Source organism: Pollachius pollachius (assembly GCF_949987615.1).
Source record: "Pollachius pollachius genome assembly, chromosome: 13".
Lineage (NCBI taxonomy): Eukaryota > Metazoa > Chordata > Actinopteri > Gadiformes > Gadidae > Pollachius > Pollachius pollachius.
In genome coordinates, this window is record NC_136946.1 from 5,033,157 (window position 1) to 5,052,672 (window position 19,516).

The 19,516-nt window shown below is 48.3% G+C and overlaps 3 protein-coding genes across 4 annotated transcripts; all 3 read right to left on the reverse strand.

Moving 5' to 3' along the window:
- Window positions 1–454: 454 nt before the first annotated feature.
- eva1bb (eva-1 homolog Bb (C. elegans)) lies at window positions 455–6,404 on the reverse strand. Of its 2 annotated transcripts, none has more exons than XM_079749014.1 (3): window positions 6,218–6,404; window positions 3,339–3,492; window positions 455–1,639 (listed from the first exon to the last, which is right to left on the reverse strand). In XM_079749014.1, the coding sequence occupies exons 2-3, from the start codon at window positions 3,403–3,405 to the stop codon at window positions 1,149–1,151; spliced, it is 558 nt and encodes a 185-aa protein (XP_079605140.1). In that variant the 5' UTR covers window positions 3,406–3,492; window positions 6,218–6,404; the 3' UTR covers window positions 455–1,148. The 2 variants fall into 2 exon arrangements, with proteins under 2 accessions (XP_079605140.1, XP_079605139.1); XM_079749013.1 differs by having other exon boundaries at window positions 3,339–3,495.
- A 3,267-nt stretch (window positions 6,405–9,671) lies between these two features.
- lsm10 (LSM10, U7 small nuclear RNA associated) lies at window positions 9,672–10,902 on the reverse strand. The gene is made up of 2 exons (XM_079750163.1): window positions 10,825–10,902; window positions 9,672–10,426 (listed from the first exon to the last, which is right to left on the reverse strand). Exon 2 carries the CDS (start codon window positions 10,417–10,419, stop codon window positions 10,027–10,029), a length of 393 nt encoding a protein of 130 aa, XP_079606289.1. The 5' UTR covers window positions 10,420–10,426; window positions 10,825–10,902; the 3' UTR covers window positions 9,672–10,026.
- A 527-nt stretch (window positions 10,903–11,429) lies between these two features.
- On the reverse strand, window positions 11,430–17,447 carry oscp1a (organic solute carrier partner 1a; the record flags this gene model as incomplete). The annotated part of the gene is given in 12 exon segments (XM_079749343.1): window positions 11,430–11,564; window positions 11,914–11,962; window positions 12,281–12,429; window positions 13,208–13,262; window positions 14,081–14,209; window positions 14,660–14,763; window positions 15,085–15,165; window positions 15,732–15,899; window positions 16,264–16,418; window positions 16,548–16,616; window positions 16,619–16,654; window positions 17,372–17,447. Coding segments are annotated over 12 exon segments (1,206 nt in total).
- Window positions 17,448–19,516: the final 2,069 nt, after the last annotated feature.

Genomic DNA, 19,516 nt, shown 5'->3' on the forward strand with positions numbered 1-19,516 from the left:
ACACGTGACAGGTTACCCGCCTAGCCCGGGATCGCTCGAGACGTACAACAACCAACCGCTTCATGCGTCCCGTCCCAGTAGGACTGGGAATAAAATGAGTCTCACATGGTGGGGATACCAATTCGGAACCTCAGTTTTCCACTCACGGAACTTGCTGGCAGCATTGGGTGGTTGCACCTACAGTTTACGCCGGCCGAGGTATCTGCTCTTGTGCGGACAAACAGCCTCTTTCATGGGCGCGAAACAAACTGCTCTTCAGTTAGCCGAGACAGGGAGACAGACTGCGCAGGGCAAGAGCTAAAATAGGACGAGACTGCTGGGAATTGTGGGAAAGAAAACACAGGAAGTGACTGGCTGGGAGACGATGATAACGTGGTGGTGGTGTGTGTGTGGGGGGGTATTTAGGAAAGTATTTACTACTGAGATAAGACTCCTGCAGTGTGAGTGGTATGGCTCGTTAGAATCAAGACATGTAGCTTGTATCTTGTACTTGTAAAGGCATTCGTTTTTGGTGAAATACAAAACTTTAATCGCACGAGTGGTTGTGCAAAAATTCACATGTATGCAACAATAACAAAAAATGAACAGAAGAAGACGCCAGTTCGTCCAAGATGGTGCGACAAAGCGCCCGACAGGTCAGGGTCCTCTATAGTGAAACCATAGTAGCTTAGTAGTCATTAAAGCATTGAACAAACTGGCCCAACTGTTGGCAATCTGACACGTTTGGGGAGACTGACGAGTTCGGGAACAAATCTGTTCGGTGTGTTCAGCTGTGATGGAAGCTTTTTGAACCGCACGGACGGTGTCTTGTCCGATTCAACATGCAAAGTCTGAGAGCATTGACGTCTGAGAATCAGAGCCTCTGATTGGTTGACCAGCGAATCAACGTGGCTTGTGGGAGGGGCGGACTATTGCAATGAGACTAGCGCCACCTGATGTAAAGGAGAATTATTGAATCAGGCGCAAGCACCGAACGTACAAACATGCTACTGCGGTATGTTTCAATGAAACTTTTCTGCCGAACAGGTCAGACGAGAGGCTATGGAGTGGTCGGATAAAGGCAGTTGGCCGTTGGTTTGAGTCTGGGCGGTGTGTAGGCCCCTTAAGGCAGCGGTCCAGGCCGGGTTCAGGGCCTAGCCTCCCCCCCGCTAGTGATAGTGCACCCGTCCGATGGTGCCGGTGCCCGTGGCCAGTATGTCCGGCTGGCCGTTCCTCCAGATCTCGCGGACGATGCGTTCCCGCTCCTCCAGGCGGCGCGCCTTCTCCAGCTCCTCGGCCGAGGCGAACACGTTGACGCTCCGCAGCGTCCCGTTGGAGCGGCTGCTGCCGTGCTCGCTCGCCGGCGCCACTGTCACTTTGAGCATCCCGCAACCGCTGCCGCCGCCGCCGTCCACCTCCGCCAGCTCGCGAGTGCGGTCGTCTGCCATGCTGTCTTCGTCGTCGTCTTCATCGTCGTCGTCGTCGTCGTCGTCGCCGTCCCCCTCGCTGGACTCCTTGAGACGCCGCCTCTCGGGGGAGGGCGGGGCCTTGGCCGGGCGCCGCGGACGGCAGGCGATGCCCGTCACCAGGAGGCAGAGCGCCATGAGCAGGCCGAAGCACACGCCCATCATGAAATACAGGGCGAAGCTCTCGGGGTTGGCTGAGGGAGAAGGAGAGAGGCAGACCGGTTACATGCAGTCACCATGACGACCATCGGTCTCTGCTCTGTAGCTTGTGGGTTTATGGTTTTGTGTCGAGGTCACAAACTTTTCAGGGCCTAGTTCGTGGCATCTAAGGGATGTTCATACTATGAAGAAGTCACGCAAATTGGCATATACTGTACATCCTTAACTTGTCTATCAAACATGAAGTGTAAAACGTAGCTGGAAAGCCAAAACTGGCCATCCGTTACTTTTAAGAGGGGTGCGTGTCACCTGTGAGCTATGACATCGGCCTCCTGTTGGCTACACAGGTGACATAGAGACCCACTGTGGCTGTGTGACACAGAAGTAGGATTTGGCCTTTAGAGTCCCTGCTTGTGGGACCTGTGGTTCTGACTTCATGGCGCCAGCTGCAGCTTATCTACAGAAGCCTCACTGCCCATTCGCTGATTATGGTCGACTCAGCCTTCTGCTCGCTGGCGTCTCTGGCCTGTAGTCATACTTGGTCCACTCTCTCTTTTACTGGTTCAAAGTCATGTTTAAGGTGTTTTGGAAACCCACTATGTAATTTAAGGTGAGGTGATGTCATGTAGATTAGATATTTGAGGTTTTGGCGATGATGAACTGTACAGGTGCTATGGGGTGAAAGTGAAACATTTAGAGTGAGATAGAGAACCAGAGGGTGAGAGAGGGATAGAGTGAATGAGAGGGTGACGCCAAGATATAGAGTGAGTGCGAAAGGGGGACACCAAGATATAGCGTGAGAGGGTCACACCGGGATAAAGAGTGAGTGAGAGGGTGACAAGATATAGAGTGAGAGAGTGACACTGGAATAAAGAGTGAGTGAGAGGGTGACAAGATATAGAGTGAGAGAGTGACAATGGGATAAAGAGTGAGTGAGGGGGTGACAACAAGATATAGAGTGAGAGAGTGACCCTGGGATAAAGAGTGAGTGAGAGGGTGACAACAAGATATAGAGTGAGTGAGAGAAGGTGAGTGAGAGAGGGTGACACCAAGATATAGAGTGAGGGAGTCACACCGGGATAAAGAGTGAGTGAGAGGGTGACAACAAGATATAGAGTGAGAGAGTGACACTGGAATAAAGAGTGAGTGAGAGGGTGACAACAAGAAATAGAGTGAGAGAGTGACAATGGGATAAAGAGTGAGTGAGGGGGTGACAACAAGATATAGAGTGAGTGAGAGGGTGACAACAAGACATAGAGTGAGAGAGTGACACCGGGATAAAGAGTGAGTGAGAGGGTGACAACAAGATATAGAGTGAGTGAGAGAAGGTGAGTGAGAGAGGGTGACACCAAGATATAGAGTGAGAGAGTCACACCGGGATAAAGAGTGAGTGAGAGGGTGACAACAAGATATAGAGTGAGAGAGAGAAGGTGTCACCAAGATATAAGTTGAGTGAGAGGGGGTGACACCAAGATATAGATTGAGTGAGAGGGGGTGACACCAAGATATAGATTGAGTGAGAGGGGGTGACACAAAGATATAGAGTGAGGGAGAGAGGGGGACACCAAGATCCTCAAGAGAGAGGGGAGTGTGAATGACGAGAAACTGAAACAGACTTGGAATTCCCCAGCAGTGCTGGAGGGCAGGCTGCATGTTCAAAGGTTTAACGGCCGGGTACGGCAGTAAACACCGAGCTTGTTAGGGGGCTGGGGGGGGGGGGGGGGTGTGTCTTACCCTGGATGTGGGCGTAGGTGGCCATGCTGTTGCTCAGCAGCTCCATGTCTCTCTTGATGGGCTCCATGCTCGTCGAGCCCCCCCCAATCACGTCTCCAGGAAGCAGCTGCTCACAGCGTGCGGCCCTCGGCTCCTGGGGTCTGACCAGAAATCACTGCTGCACAAACACACACATAGAGGTTTGCCTATTTAGATGGAAGACATGTTGCGGCGACTAGGGTCACTTGAAACACTTTTTAAAATCGTTTACTTAAACTGAATCTTTTACTTTTACTGACTTAACATTTCACATGACGATTGACAATTGATGCCTTCATCAAAAGCAGCAAACATTGAACATCATTTTTCTTCATACGTGAGCAGGTAGCGGTTAGGAGGAGGCATCTTGCTCAAGGATGCCTAAGGGTTAGACTATTGAGACATGGGGGTTCGAACCCTCAACCCTTTTGGTTGGCAGTCCAACACACTAACCACTAGAGAGTCTACCCTATGTTAACATTCACCGCACATACTTGCACACCGATGGCGGCGCCAACTGTGCCAGAAGACAGAGACAACTGGCTGAGTGGTAGCAGCTGGACGAGTTGCTCAAGAGCACATTGACCCAGACAACATCGACACATGCCACCACGAAACGACAATGAAAATAACGCACCATATATAACGATCAGAACGAATGAATGGACGAACGACCAGGACGACATAAATAGGACTAATTGTGCGTATCACCGCAGTGTGTGGGGGACCCCTGTGCGTGGAGGACATGGTCGGCTGTGTTTAATTGCCATGTTTGGATGAACGGTATTTCCGCTGGCTGCATGGGAACCCTTTACTGCCGTCGCGGGTGAGCAGGTCTGACATCATGTCTTGTGTTACATGGCACATGTGGAACCTCAGAGACTCCGAGCCTAACCACCGTGGGATTCGAACCGACAACCCGTACTCGGGGTTTGAAGTCAAGCGGTAGCGGAGGTCTTGGAGGTCGCAATCATGTACACGATTGCGTTTGTCGTTTGGGGGGGAGTTGAGTGCTCTTGGGGCCTTTGGTGGATGTCGAGAGCGGATGTTTCGCCACTTTTGACTTTGCGAGGCCGCGGGGGAGTGCTTTGCCGCCATGTCAGATCCCAGGATCGGTCGAGCTCCACGCACTCTCACTAAGGACTGTTTTCCTGCCACTGGAACAACAACAGTGCATGGGACCAGAATGTTGTTCTTTCCACACTGGTCCTCCCCAGGGACTAGAAAATCACTCCCCACCCCCAACCCCATCCGCCCTAATCTGAGCGATCGGGCCCTTTGGCCTGTTCCCTCTGTCGTCCAGATCCTTATCCGCATGACTATTCAGGCCCTCGCAGGCCTTATTCTGAGCTGGTGTTGGTGGCGAGTGGGCGGCGTTGTGACCATGGCTCCGCCCCGGTCCACTGACTCATGGGAAACAATGTCAAGTGTGTTTTTTCTCCTCCCTTCTCCTACTCCTGTGGTCTGCTTATTGGTTTAATTCGGCACGTTGCCATCTGCATCCTGAACGCTCGCTACCCAAGGCCCTCAACAGTGGAGTACACCGCCTTGTTTGGGGTCAGTTTATGTGAGAAGAAACAGCCTTTTCCGTTTTAATGACATGTTGTTTGCCCCGGCTACTGGCAGTCCCTCCCTGGCCCACCGTCCAGACCTACTCTTTATATATCTTATGTGTTATGAATCATTGTGGTTCGGTGCAACGCCTGTTGGAAGAAACGCAACATACTGTGTAAGGATGCTGGCTGAATGGTTTGAGAACCTAATACATTGGGGTGGCGTGCCATGGAGCGACTGCAGGTTGTATGATGAATATAAATAACAAAACTCCCATTCACACCTCCTCTTGCGGGATGTGGATACTGTCTGGGTCTGAGAAGATAAGTCGTCCACAGGGAGACATTTTAAAACTCCTTTCAGACTTAGAACACAAAGTCCAGTGGGTCCACGTCTCGGGTTCACATGCATGGAGCACACACAGAGGCTGCAGCAGCTGGCGATGTTTATGTCGCCCCATAAAACACCTTCCTGTCCCTAGCCCCTCCACACTTCCTGTTTAGATAATCCAATAATCAGGGGGGGACGTGGGACAGTTTAAAAAAAACAACGCTTTGTTTTACAGTAACTCCCCCTCCCCCTTCACCCCCCCTCTCCATCACCGGAGGCTGTACACCAGCCAATCACAAGCTTGGGTAACTTCTTTAGCAGCTGACTGGCTGGTAATCTCACCACATCTACAGACCCGAGCGGAGTTCTTATAGACACTAACACAATGCCCTGTGGACAGCTCTTTGATTTACACAGTCTCTGCATGCTTTACTATGCTTTACAATCTTATGCTACTGAACACTGCAGTTAAAGTGTGGAGCATCTCAGTAGCTGTAGAAGCTATGAATAATTTTTACGGTTTTTGGAATTGGGAGAATATCAAGCCAACCTTTTGCTTGCTCTTTGAATAACATTGTTTTCTGTCGTCTTTTGACACTGCGTACATGATGGTCTATAGCCACCATAGTTACATTTTCTCTGTGATCTGTGACATTTTTTACTTTTCTTATGACCTTTTTACTGTTTGACACTTCATTTGCATTAAGGGAATTTAGAATTACAATGCGTAAATTTGTCAAAAGAAAGAGAAATTAGGATGCTAGAAGAAACAAGTGGCAAGCACATACAATTGCAAGGTTTACCATACCGTAATAACTGTATTTCTTGGTTGTCATAATGTACCCTATGCAGACTCGACCAAAAATAAATATGGTAATCTTTCCCAAATTCTTCGTCTGGGACAAAGAAAGAACATCCTATCTAATCTAAGCTGTTCCTAAGCTCATTCCAAACCTCTACAGTAGTGAAACACTCACCCCAGCCACAGTAGAGTTCTCCACAGCTAATTGTCAAGAGCTTCACTGATCAACCAAAACCAGTGGCAAGTCCAATAATCAGCTGTCAATCACCCCAGTGAGGAAGACCTCATCGCTGCGGTGGAAGAGGAGGGTACATGAGCTGTTTCTTCTCCTCTAGGTCTGGTGTCTCTGAGTCTCCACCACCTTCTGGTCAGCACTGGACCTCAGTGGAGCTGTGTGGAGAGACTGGCAGAGAGGAGAGAGAGTGAGAGTGAGAGAGAGCGAGTGAGAGAGAGAGAGAGAGAGTGTGTGTGTGTGTGTGTGTGTGTGTGTGTGTGTTTCCTTCCCCCGGTCCACTCCCTCTCCTCAGAGAGAGAAAGAGAGAGCGAGAGAGAGAGGAAAGCGAGGAAGAGAGAGAGTAAGAGTGAGTAAGAGAGAGAGAGAGACGGTGATAGAGGGAAGGAACGAGGGCGAGACGCCCGTTAAAACGGAGGCGTTTCCTGAGCCAGAAGATAACTATTAGCAGTGCCGCTCGCACACACACACACACACACACACACACACACACACACACACACACACACACACACACACACACACACACACACACACACACACACCCAGACCAGCCTGCTCTAACCTCTCTTCTGGGTGTTGGCACGCGGCCCTTTCAAGTCCACTAAATAGAAGCACAAACAAAGGATGAGTCTCACTCACACTGAGAAAAACAACAAACGCCTCACTTCCTCTGCTGCTGGACCCCTCCCTGCCACCTCCCCCCCACCCCTGTCTATCTCCGCCATCTTCCTCCCTCCCTCCCTCTCTCTTGGTCCCCAGTGAGCAATGTTCCTCTGACTCTCTCTCCCCCCCTCGATCTCTCTGGACACTGAGCACTTCTCTCTCTCTCTCTCTCTCTCTCTCTCTCTCTATACCTCCCTCATCCTCCCTCCCACACTGAACTTTGCTCCTCTCCCTCTCTTGGTCCACAGTGAGCTGATTCTTTCTCTCTTCCTCCCACTCTTCCCTCTCACCTCTCTCCAGAGTAAATACTGTAAATACTCCCCCCTTCCTACCTCTCTCTCTCTCCCTCTCGCCCTCCCTCCCCCCTCTCCCTCTCTCTCTCCCTCTCTCTCCCCCCGTCTCTCTCCCCCTCTCTCTCACTCACTCTCCCCCCTCACTCTCTCCCCCCCTCTCTCTCTCTTTCACTCTCCCCGCCCTCTCTCTCTCTCCCTCTATCTCTCTCTCCCCCCCTCTCTCTCTCACTCTCTCCCCCCCTCTCTCTCCCTCCCCCCTCTCTCTCTCCCTCTATCTCTCTCTCCCCCCCTCTCTCTCTCACTCTCCCCCCCCCCCTCCCCCTCTCTCTCCCCACAGTAAGCAGTGTTCAGTGTTAATCCAGGAGGGTGGAACAGGAAGCCATGAGGGGCGTACCTTGGGCACACAGGCCCTGCGTGGATTAATAACCCTCTTTGTATTTCAAACTCTGAAATTCGGTCCGTTTTATAACTGGGTCCAGTGATACCCATAGCTCCGCACACTAATACACACAGAAACAATAGAACCTGTTTATTGGCCACGTTACTTTACACACAGGGGATCCTCATGTTTTTCTTGGACGTTTTGTTGCGCAAGACAGCAGGTGCTTGGGTGTGTGCTTGTGTGCGAGTGTGTTTGTGTGTGTGTGTGTGTGTGCGCGCGAGCGCGTGTGTCTTCAAGTCCATCTTCCAGTCTCGACATCACATCGGAATAAATCACTTATTTGCGTGTGTGTGTGTGTGTGTGTGTGTGTGTGTGTGTGTGTGTGTGTGTGTGTGTGTGTGTGTGTGTGTGTGTGTGTGTGCGCGAGTGTGTGTGAGAATGACTGGAGACGACCGCAGGCCAGAAGTTAGTTGTTTGTGAGGTCAGAGCTGGAGGGCTTCCGTAAGGGCTCTATTCCTGGCTCGGGCCGTGTGGACTCAGTCGTCTGTACTTGCACACAGCGAAGCAGCGAGCAGTAGTCATTATGCGGTCGTGCTGTCATTCAAACCGCTCTCTGAGTCTGGACGCGCGGTAAAGAAAACACCCATGGTTGAAGTTATGGGGGGCGGGGGGGGATACAAGCGTCTCAGGACAAATCTGACCGCAGCGCTGCCGAATATGGACTCGAAGAACAATAACCCTAACCACCTCGGGAGATTCCAGCGGCTGTAAAAGCGGGACGCCCCTTTTTATTCGGTTCCAACAAGTGCCCAATCTGGCAACGCTGGTTCCAAAGTGCGGGACATTGTGTACACACTAGAGTCTCCGTGTCCCTGGCCTGGGCCCGCCGGGTCACGGGGTCTGGCGTGGGGCGCCACCTGCCTCCTGGACACTGTCTTCGCCGTCTCTAACGCCCCGGCTCTGCCCGCTGTGGCCTCTGCATCACACCGCTGGGAAAACGCACAATCCACAGCTCTGCAAATTCCTTGAATTCTCAAAAACACACACACACACACACACACACACACACACACACACACACACACACACACACACACACACACACACGTAGGCAATTCCTTTTCAGAAGAGAACATCCGAATATACACTCTCTTTTCCTTTCTCTGTTATTGGTAAATTCCTATTGGCTCAGTAAAAATTCCTTCCTGCTGTGTCAGAGGGTGTTAAAGGATGTGTGTGTGTGTGTGTGTGTGTGTGTGTGTGTGTGTGTGTGTGTGTGTGTGTGTGTGTGTGTGTGTGCGTGTGTGTGTGTGTGTGTGTGTGTGTGTGCGTGCGTGTGTGAGTGTGTGTGCGTGTGTGTGTAAAGCAGCTTGTTGGGGCATCGCGGTGGAAACACGCGTCGGTTTGCCCCCCCCCCGACCCATGTGACATGATGTTTTCCGTGGCTGAGCGGATCGTTATTAACTTAGACCGGTCGCTCCCGACAATAACAGGATGAGTATTAAGGTCGAGGCAGGGCATCAACATTATGGTGACATCGCGTCATCGTGATGGCGTTTTTGGATAGCACTGTGTTCTCACCGGTAAACACCTCGGTCACTAGGAGTCGATCTGAACCTGCTGTTTGTCGTAGTGCGACCGGAGAAAGTGTTTTCAGTGAGGGGAACGTATCCTTGGAGTTAGAAATGTTTGGCTTCGAGAGAGGGGTGAAATGGTTAGAGGGAGTTCTTCTGAGACACGCGTTTTTGTGTAGTTCAACATGGCATTAAAACACCCCGGGTTAGTGTTTGGAGGCCCACTTGGGTTCATCGATGCCAAGAATGTTTGCACTAAGTGCATATCTTAGATGTCTTGGGTTGGGACTGGGGATTCTTGGCTTGCTTTCAGGAGGAGTCTGACATGCTGGGCCATATTCAGAGTCACTCAGACACCTATTATTTATACATGTTCACCACCACACAGCACACTGGCTGACGAAGGCGTAGGCCTACCATACAGGAAGATGAACAATAAAGGCTTCAGCTGGCCTTTGCTGTGGTTATGTCATTAAAAACACTTTTCAATTAAAAAGTTGTTTATTCTGCAATTCAGAAACATTCCAGATTCCTTCATTAATGTCATTTCTAAAGTTCAAAGGATAGACCCAGCGGGAAGGACTTATAGCACGCAACACAGTATATTATGTAACAGAACACAAACACTGTTATTTAAAGAAAAAAGTATATCCAAGTCAACACATGGCTGGGCGGCTGTATTCATCCTCGGACAACAAAAGAAAAAAAAAACATTTCAAAAGACAAATAAATAAGGGCGAACGTGTTTGTGCGTGCGTTTGTGTGTTGTGTATGTGTGTATGCGTGAGTTCACGTCTCCAAGTTCAAGTTCCAGTCTCGACGTCACATCAAAACAAATCACTTATTCGTCTTCTTCTTGCTACCCCGATCTCCCGCATAATTCCGCATGCGGCTGATCTTGCCCAGCTGCTTCTCGATGGTGTCCGCGATGTCCAGGTTGTCGGGGATGTGCACGTAGCGCACGTTCCTGCCGGTGATGAAGAGGTCTTCCAGCCGCGAGACGCGCCCCCTCCGGTCGCGGAAGAGCACGTCGGCCAGGCGCACGTTCATGTAGGCGTCCACGTTGACCACGCGTCCCCGGGCCGTGCTCTCGTCGCGCAGGTCCACGGTGGTCACCTGGCCGTGTAGACCCTGCAGCAGGACCACCAGGCTGTTCTCCACGATGGTCCGCTCCCGCATGGAGTTGGCCGCCTCCGCCTGGTCGTACGCGAGCCCGTCCGATTGGTCCATGGTCACTCTGTCGGGGGGGGATCAGTATGCGGGTGAGTCGGTTGATGTTATGGTACGTTTTTTACTGAAGTAGGCCTACTGTCAGAGGGACACGCGGACATTTTAACTGCTTTGCGCTGGAAGCACATCAAATAAGACGTCCTTGGATGACTAGTTCAAGACGCAAGCAACTTCGGCTGTGCATGAGAAGGTGGTCCATATACACAACTCCTATTATGAGGATAACTTTGGTTACTAGATCACTTTGCCTGGTTTCACTTTGTTGTTTCATGGTTTTCATTGGGAATTCCTTCCTGAATGTGGCTAATATACTTGCTAAAGGTTCCCTGCACAGCCAGCAACACTACACACCTCGGTCCCGGAATATGGTCTTAACCGCACATCGAAAACTAAAAGTAAAGTTACCTGTTGTTCGTCAGAGCATCAACGCTTGTTTGACGCTGTGGTTATGGTCGAGGGGAATGCTCGCCGCTCAAAACCAAAACAGATGACCAGCAAGGAAGAGACTGTGCTGACGTCACAGGTTCCTGTAGTTAATGTGCTACAGCGCCATCTAGCGACCATCTCCATGTACGGACATGTAGGCCTAAGGGTTGTGATATTACAAATTCAGATATTCAAAATGTGTTTATATGTATTAAGGTATAATGTTATATTTTTATCAATGAGTAATTTCCAAGCAAATGATAAAAAAATTATAAACAAGTCACACATGATCGGGTATATTTTATAAATAAAATACCTTTATATTTTCAAACTTGCAAATATTTGTGCACCTGGCTCAATAAATTACAGAATATGAGAGAACATATTCACAGCACATTAAAAATAGTATACAGTATTCTATAGGACCACCATGGGTTTGAAAAGTGAACTGATAGATAGACCATTCTAAGCGCTGGCTGGGTACTGGGGAACCAAACGCCGCGTTCAGGCTGCTAACTGAATTAGCCCTGTGGCTAACGTTACACCTAGCACTGGGCCTCGGTGTTAGCAGGTGTCGATGGCGGCTAGCAGGTGTCCATGAGGGCTAGCAGGTCTGCCCCCTTGCTGCTACTGCTGGAGCCGCAGGGTTCCTCTGTCGGTTGGTGCTGGTCCGTGAACTCCTCCGCTATCCTGGCTAGCTCACTGCTAGCCTGGGCGTCCTGACGACACAAACAAACCAATGAGAGGCTCCTGTGAGAGCATCTGCTTCGACGGCTTAATAGACCTCATTCACATGGCGGCCATATTGGCTAGTTGAGTGGGTCGGGGGAACCTTCTAGAATCTTTGGGGAAACCAACCAAGACAACTCGATGGAACTGCATTCTAAATGCTGGCGGAACTACAAGCAACGTGTGGAGTAGTCATTGTTTCCAAAGGTCCTAGAAGGTTTCCCCCACTAACTAACCAAGAGGGCCACCCGGTGAACAAGGTGCATAGACAGACATCGGGATGAGAGGGATTTGCACTGGGGACCGTAGCAGGGTTTTATTAAAGGTGAGGTGCTTTACCGGCGTGGCCTCGATGGTGACCACATCCCCCAAGGAGTCCCCCGCCTCGCTGGAGAAACCAAGAGGAAGAGAATTTAACCTTTAACATTAAAGGGACGACAGGTTATTATCGTAACTTAACGTTGCAACTGTAAAACTAAAGCTGCAATAGGCAATGTTTTTTTTCTCGCTCCACTTTTGATTGAGTCTCACGGTTCTCGTGCATGCGGATCCACTGCAACGGGGCAATAGTCAGACAACTAATGATTAATTAATGAACCACGAGACTCAATCAGAAAATATTTGAATCAAATGAAAGTGGGTGGAGCAAAAATAGAAGATGGCAGCTTTAACTTTAAGCTAGAAAGTTTTAAATAGCTCCACTCACGCCTCCCCCTCCTCCCCTGGATCCATGGTGAAGAGGTTGAACCGGTAGGCCGGGTCGGACCCGGGCCTCTGCAGGACCTCCAGACCCCCCATCAGACGGGCCAGCAGGTTGAGCTCCTCCGAGGCCAGAGGGCTAGGGCTGGAGCTGCCCTGTAGGACGGACCTGGTAGAGTGAGTTACATGAACCACCACCTTCCTCCACCTCTTGGTAGAGTGAGTTACATCAACCATCCTACCTCCACCTCTTGGTAGAGTGAGTTACATGAACCACCACCTTCCTCCACCTCTTGGTAGAGTGAGTTACATCAACCATCCTACCTCCACCTCCTGGTAGAGTGAGTTACATCAACCATCCTACCTCCACCTCCTGGTAGAGTGAGTTACATCAACCATCCTACCTCCACCTCTTGGTAGAGTGAGTTACAGTGAACCACCACCTACCTCCACCTCCTGGTAGAGTGAGTTACATGAACCACCACCTACCTCCACCTCCTGGTAGAGTGAGTTACATCAACCACCTCCTACCTCCACCTCCTGGTAGAGTGAGTTACATGAACCACCACCTACCTCCACCTCCTGGTACAGTCTAGCAGTGAACCACCTTCCTCCACCTCCAGCGGTTTTTTTAAGTCATTGTTTTTAATTATGCACGCTTAAAAACGTAAAAAAATTGTTGTACACATATATTATGCATATATGATATATTTAGATTCATAAAGCGCAATTTAAACTTAGTTTATGCAAGGGAATACAAAGGAAAATGTGAAGTGTAGTAGGGAATTAACAAACGCTAGAAAAAACAGTAAAAAAACCCCTCCAAATTAAAAAAGGTAGAAGTCGATGTACTATATGATCTAAATAAATAATGCATGCAATCAGAGTCCTGTGTTACTGCAGGTAGACAGACTGGTGTGTGTGAGCGTGGCACCTTGGCGGCACTGCTCCTGTTTGTGTGTGTCTCCCCCTCTTGGCTCACACCGTATCTATGAAACCACAGAAGCAGAAAACCGCAGGGTCACGAAGACGATGTCAAGAATGACATCACAGACAGCCGTCTGCTGCCATCAGTGCGTGTCGGGAGACATTTGCATGTAGTCTCTTTACAGAGGTATTTATCTCAGGTGACGTCTGAGGGAGAACAAGGAACCCCTTTAACAACCGAGGTCAGAGGACTACAGGTTAGATTAGATCTGTTGAGAAATCCCTTCCGACTCTCACTGAACAGTGCGTCAAGGTAGACATAAGAAACATCGTCATCATTAAAACAAACCGGTTATTAAAGCTGAACTTTTTAAAATATGCAAGGTCATTTTCTCCTTCTAGATGTTTATATTGTGTTTTTATTCATTTACATTTACATTTAGCAGACGCTTTTATCCAGCGACTTATAATAAGTACATTAGTCAGAAGAAAGAGAAACAATATATCGCTGTCGGTACAGTAGGGATGTTTGTAGAAACAAGTGCCAAGCACTAACAATTGTTAGGTTAACCAAGTACTATTAAGTGTAAGGACGTACAACATACAATAAGTGCGTAAGAGGGGTGTGGGCTTAAGGGGGGATGCTATGCAGAGTCTAGGTGAACTCTGAACAACTGAGTCTTGAGCGAGTTCATTATCTTGTTCTGGATGTTTATATTGTGTTTCCATTTAAGGATCCTAGCGACTGAGGGACGAAAACAGCGATTGAATGTGCTCAGTCTGCACTGTTGGGCAGTGAGGCCTCTAGCTGGGACCAGGAGACCGTGGATAAGAGCTGGGTGGTAACTGTTGTCTAGTGTGTGGTATGAGGTGGACCTACATGTTGGTGCCCAGTCTGGTGACTCTGTCTCCATGGAGGGAGAAGGACCCCTCCCTCTCCGGGCTGGAGTAACTTCCCCCCGAGGGGAAGTGGGCCCTCTTCACCTCCCGCCCTCTGCTGTCTAACATCCTGTAACAACAGGAAGTGCACGTCCAAACGTCCAAAGACATAGTTTACCGAGAAGTGGAAGGGAAACACAGAAATATGATTCAATGTAAAAATACAAATACTGTGGTGATGACATGGAACAGATTTTCATTTAAAAAGGTTTTCAAGTTCAGGTTTTACAGCCAAAAAAGAGCAAGAGCAAATCAAAAGAGGTAGAATATGATTCAAATAAGAGGGAAATATCAGCCATATGTCTATGTACAAAAATAAATAAATGTCCATGAAATAGAAATATACCATGCGAGTAAAATTATTCAATAGTCCACATTTTTCCACATCTTTCAAAAGTAAAGTAACAATTCTAACACAGTCTGGACATCAACAGTTTGAATTGGAACGCTTTGAGAGATATTTATCTAATATTCTGCAGGGTTCAGTTCCCTGTGTGGACTTTGCGGACCCTTCCCTTACCGTATAATCCCGGGAACCTCTGTCCCGGGAGGCACGGGGCCCGACCGGGACAGCACGAACCGCCCGTTTGGGTTCTGCACCTTGTCCCTCAGGAAGAACGACACCTGGACACACACAAACACACTCTACTGTGGAGACGATAAGCCTGGGTCTGCTGTATTTGTGTGTGCATATGTGATAATCACAGCTCATTGGTTAATAATGAACCCCTACTGATTTTCGATTATTCGTTATTTTCGTATTCGTTCTTTTGGACAATAGATGGTTTCATCAACCTAGATTTCCACACACACGCAGACATGGACTAACACACGCACACGCACACACACACACACACACACACACAAACACACACAGATGCCGTGAAACAGAATCTGTTTGAGTTTAACCAAGTTAAACCAGTTTCAGCAGAGCAGAAAACTCACGCGAATGTGCATGTCCTGGAGGAAAATGAGCAGTGTTTGCCTTAGAAGTTGAAGTTCAGCGTCAGACAGGGTTGTGTACACCTAGAACCACACACACACACACACACACACACACACACACACACACACACACACACACACACACACACACACGTGACACACAAACACGACACAATAAAATACCTAAGACTGGATTCACCCAGGAGAATCCTGGGGTGAATCCAGTCTTAGTCGTAGTCAGGCTTCCCCTTAAAGCAGCAGGGCCTAAATATCCTGAGAAATTTTAAAGGTGATGCAAGATTCAAGAGCTGTAAAATGAGGTTTAGAAATGCCATCGCCGTCCATCAGCACATCTCTTCCCTGTCTGGTCTTGCTTGTCAATGGGCGTTCTCCACCTCAGGTCCATTAAGGCGACACTTCTCAAAGGTAGAGGAACAAGGCAGGGGGCGCTTTTGGGCTATTTGACAAATCTTGCGCTCGCGTTCTTTTCTCTTCGTTTTCTTGTTCTCTCTCTTTACAACTCTGAAATCATCCCTACAACACTCTTAAGTCACCCCGGTAGTGATTTTACAAAAGTGTGAACGTAGCACACCAGATGTGACGCATTTAGTTCAGCATTGTTGTCGATCAACGTCCTCCCTGCGCACCTCGATGATCCGCCGCTGCGTCACGTCCACCTGGTTCAGGACGTTGGGGGTGTCTTCCACGAACCTCCTGACGGAGTCCAGGTGGTTGTAGGAGATGAGCAGCAGGTCTCTGGGCCGGGGACACAGGACCAGCTGGCGTTTGAACGCCATGGCCATCAGCTCGTAAAGCTACGAAAACCACGTTTTAAATTAGAACATTTTATCGACTGGTATAGCCCATAACCCATTCCAGAAAAATACACAGTAACGGAAGAAGCTAGGGAAGACGTGATGATGTGTTTTGGGAGACTATTCGTTGCTAATGATTGTGTCTTTGCTCGGGAACAAAATGGCCGCATTTTGCTCATAGGACCTACCCTGTCCATGCTAGTTGAGCCTACAACCGGGTTCCAGAAAAACACACGGTAGAGCAGTGGTGACTAGTAAGAGACTAGTGTTGACTGTGGGACTTTGGGAGACTATTCGTTGATAGTGATTGTGTCTTTGCACGTGACTTTGTACAAAATGGCCGCGTTGATCTCGTGGGACCCACCCTGTCCATGCTGGCGGGGCTGAGTCTCATGATGGAGGTGTGCGCTAACCGCGTCAGCACCGTCTTTAGCGTCCGGTGGGAGTACAACTGCTGCGGTTTGAAGAGCTGGTCCATGAAGTCTTTACTGAACATGGTCCTGATGATGGTGGTCATCACTGTCGGGGGGGGGGGGCGTGATAAGTCAGGACAATCATAGTATTCTGTGTGGAGATGTTTGTGGATTGTAGCTATAACTACTGATAGTTATAACTATAAAAACAAGAGTTTAGTAGAGACAGACGTACCTCTTTTTCTGTCCTGTTCCGACCAGACCCCTGCAACCGTGAGATAATGCACAAAAACGTGTTTTTTGGAAAAAACGTGTTGTAATGTTTTGATATGCTTAGGTGTGCTCAAGGGTGTGTGTGCTATCATATCCAAAATGCAAATTTTGCAAAAATTGGCAGTAAAAAACCCTGCAAATGTCATGGAAGGATATATTGCCATGTCAAATTATCCTTGACTAATTTAAACGTTGCATGGAAATTGTGAGGTGTGTTTTTTTTTTTTTTTTTTTTCTTTATAGTTATCCTGTATTTAGAGATTGATTAACTGAACAAACAAACAAACAACATATTAACTTATTATTCAGAAATAATGCTATAATAATGCTAATGGGGGATGGGGGGGTATAAGGTACTATGTTATAGAAGGTGAGGGGGAAGCTTTTGCAGGTAACTTTGGGCCCACAAGAACTACCAAGTACTAGCCAGGAATTCATTCACTCTCTCTCTACCTCTCTCTCTCTCTCTCTCTCTCTCTCTCTCTCTCTCTCTCTCTCTCTCTCTCTCTCTCTCTCTCTCACTACCTTTCCCTCTCGCTACATTTCTCTCTCTCTCTCTCTCTCTCTCTCTCTCTCTCTCTCTCTCTCTCTCCTCTCTCTGTCTCTGTGTCTCTGTGTGTGTGTGTGTCTCTCTCTCTCTCTCTCTCTCTCTCTCTCTCTCTCTCTCTCCTCTCTCTGTCTCTGTGTCTCTGTGTGTGTGTGTGTGTGTCTCTCTCTCTCTCTCTCTCTCTCTCTCTCTCTCTCTCTCTCTCTCTCTCTCTCTCTACCTCTCTCTCTCCTCTGTACCTTTCTCTGGGCAGTCCCCAGCCGTGTTGGGAGCCTGAAGCCGTTGGTCCAGTATGTAAAGCATTTCTCCTCCCATGTTGATAAAAACCAGCGGCAGAGTCCTCATAGACATGGCTGCGCGCGCGCGCGTGTGTGTGTGTGTGTGTGTCTGTGTGTGTGTGTGTGTGTGTGTGTGTGTGTGTGTGTGTGTGTGTGTGTGTGTGTGTGTGTGTGTGTGTGTGTGTGTGTGTGTGTGTGTGTGTGAATGAGCGAGGCAGCTAGGATCCACAGCCCGGACTCCAGTCTTGTACGGATGGTTTGGTTGTTGTAGGCAAATCAGCTGCAGTTGAATCTCATTCAAACCGTGACGGGATGCACAGATGCCATCGCTTCAAGCGTTGGACTAAATACCAAAATACCAACGCATGCCTTTCAACAACTGACACTCACACACGTACCACACACACACACACACACACACACACACACACACACACACACACAGCGACGGCTAGCCTCGTTAAGAAGGTCCAGGTGGCCGAAGGATTAGCGACAGCCAGTCATAAGCTGATTGGTTCACCTAAGTATGACATCTGAAGCCCGGCCCAGCCAATCAGACAGGGAGACGGACGCAGGACACTTGAAGGGGTCGTGTTTCTTTGGGATTGATATCTTAAAGACATACATGCCCTCATGGGACCCTTTATGGCACTGTATCAGAGAAGATCAGATGGTGTACTTTTTCTCAGTGGTGGGGTTGGTGTGTACTCCCAGCTGATGGGCCTTGGGTTGGATCCCCTTCGTGTGCACAATCTACCTTGTGTTCACTATCCCACAGCGAGGGGCCTCCTCACCTTACCTGCTTCTAAATGGCATGAGTCCGCATTCATTGTAAAGCGCTTTGGATAAAAGCATCTGCTAAGTCGTCGTGATGCTTCAGTTTCAGTAAAAAGACTCGCCTCCAAACAGTGCTGCATGTTCTGAAGCTGCACTACGTTAGAACTGGGGGAACAGGCTGGTGTTATTTCTAGGGCTGGGCAAGTTAACACATTATTTTCTCTTTTTATTATTATTTTTATTTTATTTTTATTTTTGCATTATTTTCTCTTTTTCTTTTCCTTTTTTTGAAAGGTTTTGCCCACAGAATGTCAACATTCATATCAGAAATCATTTTTTTACTTACTTTACATTAAATTACAATTGCATTAAGTGACAGCCCGTTTACAATTCCCAAATCTGTGGCCCTACTTATTTGAATTAAACTACACTTGTAGTAACTGTTGGTTTACAATTTTACTAATTAACTGCCTGTTTACAATTCCCAAATCTGTGGTGTTTCGTAAGTTTCATATTCAACCCACACTGAGTGAGTCAATAAAACTCTCAAGATCACTTGGTCTAGTTTTTGCTTATTAAGAACATTTGGTATGAATGATAATGTGTCATTCCATTTGATAAACTCATTTAACTTAAATTGGAGTGGATTTAAAATAGAATTTTAAAAGTGAAATTAATGCGAGTTTACTCACCAATACTATGCAATTAATCGCGATTAAAGCTTTTACTTGTTGCCCAGCCCTAGTAATTTCCATAAGCCTTCATTTAACTCACTATCTCCTCTTACACTGTGAGATCCAGAGACAGGTTTTACTATGTCCACGCCGCCCTATCTGTTCCCCCTGTCTCCATGTCGTCTCGCTCTCTCGTAGTGAAAGAGGACGAGGTCCAAAGATGCAAATGGCAGTCTATCTCCAGGGACAGGGCAGTCTCCTCCGACGCTGTGTGACCACACTGCCGGCTTCATGCCTGAGGTGTCTCGGGACTCGACCGTAGGACGTCAGCGAATGGTGAAATGACTGAAGAAAAACTGATGTCACGTAGATAGAAAGTCGGAAGAAGACATTTTACCATTGGTTACCCGGACAACGGATGGTTCAGGAGACTTAAAATGGGTATTTATCGGTACCCCTGGGTTCTGCTTTTGTAAGTATCTCGATTATTGTTGCATCTGAAGCGAATGGAATTAATCAGAACATATTGCAGTATTTGCAGTATATTACATTAGAGAATTCTTAAAAAAAAATTCTTTGCATATTTTCAGCAAGATGTCCTCTCCCTCCCTCCCTCTCTCTCTCTCTCTCTCTCTCTCTCTCTCTCTCTCTCTCT

Excerpts from the sequence above, each read along its gene's own strand:
- lsm10 (XM_079750163.1), bottom strand. The coding sequence starts at position 10,419 with ATGGACCAATCGGACGGGCTCGCGTACGACCAGGCGGAGGCGGCCAAC.
- eva1bb (XM_079749014.1), bottom strand. The coding sequence starts at position 3,405 with ATGGAGCCCATCAAGAGAGACATGGAGCTGCTGAGCAACAGCATGGCC. Across the intron at positions 1,640-3,338 it reads CACCTACGCCCACATCCAGG|CCAACCCCGAGAGCTTCGCC; the intron begins GTAAGACACACC and ends CTTCTCCCTCAG.